At 44.0% G+C, this 9,567-nt stretch overlaps 2 protein-coding genes across 8 annotated transcripts; both read right to left on the bottom strand.

The window, feature by feature from the left end:
• Window positions 1-632: 632 nt before the first annotated feature.
• On the bottom strand, window positions 633-3,335 carry LOC144705951 (calcium-dependent protein kinase 3-like). Of its 2 annotated transcripts, XM_078578833.1 has the most exons (8): window positions 2,624-3,335; window positions 2,410-2,553; window positions 2,167-2,319; window positions 1,943-2,058; window positions 1,689-1,856; window positions 1,369-1,596; window positions 1,119-1,273; window positions 633-916 (listed from the first exon to the last, which is right to left on the bottom strand). In XM_078578833.1, the coding sequence occupies exons 1-7, from the start codon at window positions 3,231-3,233 to the stop codon at window positions 1,124-1,126; spliced, it is 1,569 nt and encodes a 522-aa protein (XP_078434959.1). In that variant the 5' UTR covers window positions 3,234-3,335; the 3' UTR covers window positions 633-916; window positions 1,119-1,123. The 2 variants fall into 2 exon arrangements, with proteins under 2 accessions (XP_078434959.1, XP_078434952.1); XM_078578826.1 differs by lacking the exon at window positions 633-916 and having other exon boundaries at window positions 963-1,273.
• On the bottom strand, window positions 3,326-8,155 carry LOC144705966 (uncharacterized). Of its 6 annotated transcripts, none has more exons than XM_078578862.1 (8): window positions 7,955-8,155; window positions 6,583-6,749; window positions 5,560-6,520; window positions 5,260-5,383; window positions 4,814-4,930; window positions 4,214-4,746; window positions 3,999-4,136; window positions 3,326-3,514 (listed from the first exon to the last, which is right to left on the bottom strand). In XM_078578862.1, the coding sequence occupies exons 5-8, from the start codon at window positions 4,905-4,907 to the stop codon at window positions 3,386-3,388; spliced, it is 894 nt and encodes a 297-aa protein (XP_078434988.1). In that variant the 5' UTR covers window positions 4,908-4,930; window positions 5,260-5,383; window positions 5,560-6,520; window positions 6,583-6,749; window positions 7,955-8,155; the 3' UTR covers window positions 3,326-3,385. The 6 variants fall into 6 exon arrangements, with proteins under 6 accessions (XP_078434988.1, XP_078434971.1, XP_078434980.1 ...); XM_078578845.1 differs by having other exon boundaries at window positions 6,583-6,734; XM_078578854.1 differs by lacking the exon at window positions 5,260-5,383 and having other exon boundaries at window positions 6,583-6,734.
• Between the last annotated feature and the right edge of the window lie 1,412 nt (window positions 8,156-9,567).

Genomic DNA, 9,567 nt, shown 5'->3' with positions numbered 1-9,567 from the left:
AGAGGCATTGGGGGCTCAAGACACCATCATCATTTTAAGAACTTGCATCCACGTTGTCTTCGTCATCCTCATCCATGTCCTCCACTTGTCCTCTTAATTTTCTCACTTTCTCTTTCTACCACCTCTTTCTACGAATTTCTCTCTCTAGAATATGACATGGTATAGTTTCATTTATAAAAATTCATAAAAAACTCAAGTTTTCCCTCAAAAACTCATTTTTGCCATTACAGGTGCCCATCTAGCCGTTGGGCCAACCAAAAATCTCGATTTTTTGCGAAGTCCAAAATAGATCAGGGAGATCCGCAACCCCCAGGATCCCCCTGACCTGTCCATCGCCGATCAAAACCAACTACATTTAAAGACTCGGGATTTGTTTATTTTGATTAATTACAGTATTAAATTGATTGCCACGAATATTATTAAATAGTCTAAATATCACAGAATTTACTCATAAAAAATCAAAATAATATTCTAAAATCCTGAGTCCATATATCCCATTTTTTAATTGGATTTTTTGGCTTCTTGCATGCCAGAGCTTGAGAGAGTTACAATACATTAGCCTTTATTATCACCTTATCATCCTGTGCGAATATGGACCTCGCCCATTAAAGGACCTCAGCAGAAACTAAGGATTATCGCATGTCCTTTATATATTATTTTTCTTCTCTCCAAATCTACAGTTGTATTTTGAGAAAATCTACACAAAGTTCAAAACGATGTGAAACTATAACCATCTAAGAATCCTCCAGTTGTAGCTTCCCCGGTGCCCATTTATCTTTTGATTTGATGGATCATTGCATAAGTAGGAAAAGGGGAATTAACCTCTGATGGGACAGCTCATATCATTAATGGACCTCTGTTCATCAACTGACCTCAGTGTACTAGTCGGACATGAATCACAATTGAAGAAAGCAACCTGACGAGGCAAAAAGAGAGATTTATTTACTTCAATGAGACAGAAAGGAAGAAGAAATCCAATATTGCAATTCGAAGTCCAGGGTGATAATTACACGAAGAGCTCGTCCAAAAGGGGTAGCATCGAGTCAAAAAGGAAACCCCCGAAAAATAATCAAGGATGAAGAAAAAAAAAAAAAAAATTCAAGAGAGTGGATGCAAACCAGTTTCACTTGCTGGAGTCGTTCAACGAGCCATCCTTCATCAGTTTGATGCTTAGGCTGTTGAATCTCCCCCTGGAGTAGTGCCTCGACGCCTTCCTCCAATCAGTGCCCGTCTTCATCATCGCTATAAACTCCTCGTAACTGATCTTTCCATCCTGAATCATTGAAGAAAACAACGAAAAAAGGGTTTTATAATAAATATACAAGCGAATAAAATTAGCAGGACATCAAGGACAAAGCGACTAAGTACTTTGTCGGTGTCAACTTCTTGTAATATGTCGTTGACAACGGCGGTGCTGTCAGCAGATCCATCGTTTAATGCCTCAAGGAGTTCCGCAGGTTCAATGTACCCATTTCCGTCCTTGTCAAAGAAGGCAAATGCCTTGTGCAGGTGCTCATCGTTGGCCATCCTCTGTAGGTGTAGATAAACTGCGATGAACTCTCCGTAGTCCAGATTTCCTTTCCCACTCGTGTCAACCTACATAAACAAACACATTAAAAAAATTTATTAAATTGAATCCGCCGTCGGTATATGATTAAAATTTGAAGTAGATGAAATAGTCTCTTCACAGCTTCAATCAGCATCTGCACTTCTGATTCTCCGATGTGGGAACCATGTTTTCCAAGTCCGATTCTTAATTCCTCAGACCCGACAACGCCATCATTATCCGCGTCGATCAGCTTGAACATTTCTTTCATGTCCTCGACTTCTTCGGTGGAAATATGATCGGCAATGACCTGCCAAATCATTGCTTAATTTCCAAAAGAGAAACGGCGCCATAGAGCAGAATAAAGCTTGTAATGCGCTGAGTGGAGATGCAAACCCTCAGTACTCTCCTCTTGAACCGATTCATCATCGAAAATTGTTTGAGTCTCGACTTTACAACGTCTCCGAGAGGGATGTTCGGGGCTCTTTTCGCATTTTGTAACCAAGGATGTTCTGCAAGTCGAATAAGCAATTGAAAAAATGCAATCAAACCCGCGTTTGTTTTGATTTTATCGGTCCGCAGCAATGATAATAATCAGATGGAAAAGGGAAAAAACTTACCAAGGACTTCCTTCGCAGTTAATCGTTTCGTGGGTTCAGGTTCTAACATCCGACGAACAAGATGCTTTGCGTTCTCGGAGACGGACGGCCATGGATCGCGTTTGAAGTCTATAACGCCTCGAAGTATCGCTTGCGCAACGCCCTGCTCAGATTCTGGAAACAAAACTCAAGTTTGGTCGAAAGATTCCTAATAAAAAAATATACAAAACAGAGATTCATGGCCGTGGAAGTGAGATCACCAACCAGCCCAGAAGGGAGGAACACCGCACAGAAGAATGTAGAGAATAACCCCCGCGCTCCATATATCAATTTCAGGTCCATAATTCCTCTTGAGCACTTCGGGCGCCATGTAGTAAGGGCTCCCCACGATTTCCGTGAATCTTTCCCCTGGAACACCGATTAAATTAAACCAAGTGACAACAAGCAAGCGCGAATTTTAAATTGGGGCAACGCTCACCAGGCTTGAAGAATATAGACAAGCCGAAATCAATAGCCTTCAACGGCGAATTCTCCTTCTTGTTCGCGAAGAGGAAATTCTCGGGCTTGAGATCGCGGTGGATGACGCCATGGAGATGGCAGAGCTGCACGACCTCAACAATGGTGCGAGTGACGGAAGCAGCGGCCCGCTCCGTGTAGTGTCCTCTGGCGACGATCCGATCGAAGAGCTCGCCGCCCTGGCAGAGCTCCATGACGAGATGAACGGCGCGGTCGTCCTCGCACGCTTCGCGAAGGCTGACGATGCTAGGGCTCTTCGGGAGGTGTCGCATGATGGCCACTTCGCGGCGGACGTCGTCGACGTCGACCGCCGTGCGGAGCTTCCTCTTCGATATCGACTTGCAGGCGAGCAGCTCGCGAGTCGCCCTGTCGATGCAGAGGTACGTGACGCCGAACTCGCCGCGGCCGAGCTCCCGATCCAGCGCGTACTTGTCGTCGATTCCGCCGCCGGCGCCCGCGCAATTCCCGTCTTTGAGCACCGCCGTCCGCCGCGGCTCGCCGCCGGCTCTCTGGTAGCTCGGCTTCACGTCCTCCCTGGCCACCGCCGCCGGCGAGCGGCAGCAGTTCCCCATTGCCCGGACTAGGGTAGGACTCCTTTTCCTTCTCTAGAGCTTAAGCTGAACAGGAAGCAGGGACAGAGGACAGTAGACCATCGGTCGGGGAAGGGGGTGGGTGCGGGGACACGTCAGACGGATATTTACAATGGGCCGGCCCAATAAGAAATTTACAAGGCCGCCTGGGCCTTGCAGATGGGGCAGGCGTTCTTGATCCGCAGCCAGGTGGTCACGCACCGGCAGTGGAACTCATGGCCGCAGCGCAGCATGGCGAGCTCGTCGCCGTCCTCGTAGCGGTCCTGAGACGGGACGGCGCGGTCAGAGACGGGAGAGTGGGGGAGAGCCGGTGGTCGGTATAGTTCTGGATTTGTCCGGGACATGGACGATGGACAGGACGGGACAAAGATTGTCCCGTCCGACGTCCGGAATCAGTGCAGGGACACAGATAGGATGGTTTTTTCGTCCCAGGAAGAAAATTTGTTCCCATCCTCATCCAGACTTTGGCAATTTAATCCCAAAAACCTCCCATCTGCATCCCTGTTAACGATTTGGGAAAATTTTGGAGAGAGCAAAAGCGGAGGGACATATGTACAATTACTTTTGGGGGGCATCAATTTTGAGCACACGAAACAAAAGCTGCGAAATGTCAAGGAATTGATTAAGTAATGCCATTGGCATTCAACCATCCCTTACCATATCCGAGACCTCCGGATTTTTCGTCCTGGAACGAAAAATCCGTCCAGTCCGCATCCCTGCACTATGCGGGTGGATGGGTCAGCTTACCAGGCAGATGACGCAGCGGATGGCTTGGCCGCCCGGGCGCGGGTCCGAGAAGAGGCTCCGCTTGAGACTCTTAGACAGGGCCTCCTCCGTTAGCCCCGTGCTCACGCTCCCGATTCTCTCCCCCAAGTCCAGCAGTTCCTGGACGGAACGGGCATTCGGTCACGGGCTTTGCATGTTTGGTTAGAGACGGAACTGGACGGGACGGGACGGTTTACCTCGTAGGTCATGCTATCGACGTCGAGGCGCAGGTCCCGGTGCTGGTCGTAGACGGTGAGAGTCTCGGGCGCGCGGTTGGGCTCGCCGGTGGTGGGGTACGGCTGGAATCTACCGCACGGGAGTCTCGCGCGGCCGATCCGACCGCCGCTCATGGAGAGCGACCGAGGGTGCCGGACGAAGGCCGAGCCGGGGTAGCCGGCGGTCCCGTGGCTGGGCCCGCTGCGCCCGAACCAGCCGGGTGGAGCCGACGCCACCGGGTGGCTCGGGTACCATCCCGGGCCGTGGCGGGGCCAGAGGTGCCTTGGGTGGCTGGGGTCAGGGTCCCAGTGCCACGGCTTCGGATGAGGCTGGTCGTATCGACCCATCATGGGTCCTTCTGAGGTGCCCGCTGGCGAGGGCCGGTGGTAGTGCGGGATAATTCCGGAGCTTGATGACGGGTAGTCGGTTGGCCTCGCGGGTATGGCTGGACCCGGATAAGATCCGGAATGAAACCCGAGATTGTCTGTTGGTTGAAACGCGAGAGGACCACTCTCTGAGACAGAAGAAAGGAAGAAACGTCATGGCCCTTGGCGATGGGATGAAGAAAGAGAGATCAGTACCGTGCGTGAGGCGACGGTCAGGATTGAAATCGTTTTGGAGGTGATCGTCATCCGTGTCCGGCGTGTTGGACGGAAAGAAGTTTCTGTGTGCCATGAGAAGTAGAGCTAGCTCCGTGGCTAGAACGCCATGATTATAACACAGGGGTCAAAATCCTCAGAAATTATTTGTTAATATTTACTGAGAAGAGATGAGAACATCTAGCGTGGTTTTGTACTTCTAAATGGTTCTTTTGAACGAAATTAGCGCGACAAAGACAGAAAGAAAGAACAGATTTTAATGTTAGAAGTAAGCAAGAAACTCGACTATGATAACAGAAGAAGAGAAGAAACGTAACTTGCCATCGGGGACAGCGTGAAAAGTTTGCAAGGCGGAGTTAAAATGGAGGATATCGATGAGGGAAAAGAAGAAAATGATGTGCATGTCTAGTTAGGGAGATGAAATGTACCTAAAAACTATAGAGATCAAGACTTGTGAGAAAAAAAAATTTGGGTCCTCTCGTTTCACATCCGCTAGGGTGAAGACGGATTTTTATTTCCCGGTAGAGTGACGGATTCAGAAGATTCTGACGGCTGTACAAGTATCCATATAGGAATAGAAGACAGTAAGAAGTTGACGTGAGGAGTAAGTACCTAGAGCCTGCTTCGGATGAAATATATAATCAAATAGAATCAAACACCGAAAAAGAGAAATAAAGATGTCCCTTCCTCATAACACTCATGAAAGGTTTGAATGAAGTACAAGCTACCTCTCCTCGTCTTCCTCTTGACATAACTAGAAAAACTTTGAAAATGAATCGAGCTCCGCTTTTCCGATTCTCCTAATTGAGAACTACCCGAAACTTAGTTTGAAGTCCATCCGCTGAAGAAACATATACGTGAACAACGAAAAGCAATCTCTTCCGATAGAGTACACTTCAACTGAAGACGAAGGGACACCATAAGTTTCGCTTGGGATAGTAGTAGCAAGACAATAAAAGTAACTGTTGATTCCAAAAGAGAATCCAATATCCTGCCCCTCCGTGACTCTATCTCAATTCCTTTGGAGATCATTAAGAGGAATCTTCAAAGTAAGTCATGTTCCAGGCAAAAAATTCCTGAAATTTGGCGTTATGGCAAGACAACCAAAATCACTCGTCACCTGTGCAGCGTATCAGTTAAAGTGCTGTTCAGTTTTTGACAATAGATGACTTTTTTTTCAGCTCCTAGCTACAGATGATCCTTCCAAAGCAGCTGTAAAATTTTTACCATGGCCTAGTGTAACTCAGGTCCAGCAAAAAGGCTCAAATTTTTTCCAAAACCCCAAACACATAGAGATCGAGGTAAATATTGCAAGAAGATAGATCTTCTCCAGAATCCAACACACAGATTTAGAACTCGTTCAGTTGACAATGTTAGGATGATCTGCAGATTCAAAAATCATCAAATATAAAATAATCATCTAGTTCACAATTCACCAACAAGATGGACAGTCAATAAAACCCGTTGATGTTAATACGCGTTTGGGACAGACTTTTGAGCGGAAACGATCGGTGCCAAAGTCTCGGCCTTGATATAAAAACATGTGGCATGGTACAACTTTCTTTAGGGACGTTTCCAACATATGAAGACACGCTAGTCCAGCGTGAACTGTCAGAATAATATCTGATGGAAAATCTCACAATTTTCCAAAGCATACTCCTCGTCATATGGTCAAGAAGGCTCATTTTCCTGCATCACCGTGTCTAATTTAGTAAATAAAATTTAACAACATTTTATAGAACTCATCCTACCCAGCGAGAGAGAAAAGTCTGTAGGCGCTAGGACCCGGTAAAGAGTGGAGTTCCTGAATTTGATAAATCGAGGGCTTCCCCGGAAACCTAATTTGTTTAATAGAGGCGTCTCCCAGCACACTTAGTATATAATCTACAGATGCATGCAACGCCTGTTCCAGAAATGTCTCACAAAAGTATCAAAAAGAAATTAGTATAACTAAGAACTAATCTAGGACAAAAAGAAGAATAAAACCGTTAGCCATTCAAAGAAGGTGACGGTGTCCACTAGGATCAGATGAACCGCAATGTCATTAAAAATATTGTAGAGAGAATTCGGGAAGAGATAATATTATCAAAAATGGTAAAAAATGGAACATCTATTGCCTCATTTAAATTCCCAAAAGGATACAAAAATGAATTAAAAGACACGGAAAGGAATTACAAAGAGGAGTATTCCGTTTTTAAAATTACTAAAATCATCAAGTATCGCTAATAAATCTCATAAGCATCGACTTCAAGTCGCAAATAACAAAAAGAGGAATTAAAGAGCACCTTTAACATTAGATTGACAAGACGAACACGAGAAAAGTATATTTCTATGCAATAAAATTCCTTCTTGACACATATTTTTATGCAGATTTTCTAATCACGTTTCTCGTTGACACACTCGGCCGGTCAAGACAATTATGAGATCAAATTCATGATTTTTTAACAATGAAAATTCTTGTTCTCTAGACAACGTTCCTAGAAAAAAATTCAAATAATCGCTGATGTCGAACATTTCAGGAACATTAAGCCCTAGAAGAGACGTTTAAATATCCAATCGCTCCCCCAGAAAAACACTTTTCCAATAAATTCAAAGACAAACGCAACTGAGCCAACAAATATTCAGGATAGTACGAAGCGCTGAATGTGATAGAGAAGAATTAAATCGTTCACTCTAGAAGGCCTCGGCAGAAGAAATAGAAAATCTGCAAATCCATCATAACCTACGACTAAAGACCAGAATCAAAGTGCTTTTTCGAATTCATACCAAGCACCACCGAAGACTTGGGAAAATACTACGGCAAAGGAGTATGTGTTGTCCTCGTGCAGCGAAACGAACGTAATATCAATGCGATTCAGCAACAAGGCCCAAAAACGCCGAAGCATAGGCTCAATGCAGACTAAAATTGAAATAAAACATTCACGATTTCGCAAAAACACTCAAAGATCACGACAACAAGGTTGATGCAAGATAATTCAAAAATCCAAAAGATAAACTCACTTCCCGGACCTCAAAAGGAAACTAGAAATTTCAGAAGGAGAGACAACAATCCCCAATCTGAGGCCCTTGTTCAAACCAAAAAAAACATCAACATACACGACGGAAGATGCGCAGAACACGCACCTTTGGGATCAAATTCACTGAAAGACAATCACAAAGCAGTTTCGATTTCCGTGAATTCTCGGCGAAGACGATCCAAATTGTACGTTTCGGAATTCCACCGATTATATATACGAGAGAAGTTAGTGCGATGATCACGACACCGGAGGAAGCGGAAGAAATTACTCCACTCCACGCCACAGCTGAAAAGCAACCCCTTTGCAATAAAAAAACAAAAAATAGAAGTTAAGAAAAGGAAAAAAATCCTTTCGGGAATTTTTCCTCCTATAAATTTCTATTATATATACGTCACTCCACTGATATGATGACAACATATCCACGTGGCGTTACGACAGACGCGTTCTCATTTGCCGTACGGCTTCCGTCGTAGGTCACGACACGTGGCTGCTTTGGCCACCTGGCTAAAATAGAGTTATTGCTCGGGACGGATGACGCCTCATATCCGTTCCGTCCCTCGCCGGCCGTAAGGGACACGTCGACGGTAGACTCGACGATGACGACGGAGAAAAGAAAAAATGCTGAATTTGAAAAGGTAATATTGTGGGATGTACAGATGCAGAAATTAGAATATTTTTTCACTTTGTTTCCTTTCTTGACTTCGCTTTCATCCACAGAAAAAGTCCTCTATTTTAATAATGCAGAAATAATTTCATTCTTTGAGGCTTTCTTTGTCTATTAATTTTCCTTGGCCAGTATAAATCCTTCCATTCTGGGAACTTTTTTCATATTTTTCCCTTGTGAGCTCCTTTTGATTAAATGCAGCCCTCAAGGAGGTTCCCAACTTAGGTGCATCCAATGTGGGAATGTTTCATTGTGAAAACAAAAAAGTACAGCTCTCATTTCATCCAAAGTTTCATCACTCAATTGTATGTATTCCAGTTTATACTTCTTATTGTTTTCTGAATGAGATCCTAATCATTGTCATTTGCTTTGCCATTCACGGGTTATCAATAATTAACATTTGTATCTTTTTCAAGGCATTCAAAATATAATTACATTTGTTTGCTCACGTTTCACTTTGATGTTTTGTTTTTTTCTCTGCACTACCAGTCAAATTCTTCATTGATTTATCTAGTGTCTGCATCCAAATAGCATTTTAAACTGTCACTATATCATTAAACCAATTGTTACAATTGGAAATTATTTTATCTTTTTCCAAGGAGTTAGGCTCCATTTGAAAATTATTTTTTTGGGTTTTATGCATGCTATTATAGTCATAAGATTCTTGGTTCTCTTCTGTACTCACTCACTGATTATATGTCTTCAAAATACACCTTTTCTACCTTTAAATTTCTTTCTTTCTTGGCTTTGTAAAAGCCAGTCACCCTTCTTCATCCTACAACACACCCTACCAATATACTTGTAACCATGTCCTAAGCATCTCATTTATCGGGGACTCAAGTTAGAAGATCCCATCTTATCTGAAATCATAAACACTCTAGCATGTTGCATTAACCGGTACTGTGTGTGTTAACATCTAAAGCTTAATGCGTATGCTTATTGTCTAATATTTTTGGTAAAGCTTGTGCTTCATCATTGTCATATTCCCTACCATACTGTCTACATAATTATCAGTTTAAAGGTTATAAATATGAAACTAATTATCGCATGTACAC

This window comes from Wolffia australiana, chromosome 1 (genome assembly GCF_029677425.1).
Source record: "Wolffia australiana isolate 7733 chromosome 1, ASM2967742v1".
Taxonomy (NCBI): domain Eukaryota; kingdom Viridiplantae; phylum Streptophyta; class Magnoliopsida; order Alismatales; family Araceae; genus Wolffia; species Wolffia australiana.
Note: the sequence above shows the minus strand (reverse complement) of the source record. Positions and strands in the feature narration are given on the sequence as shown.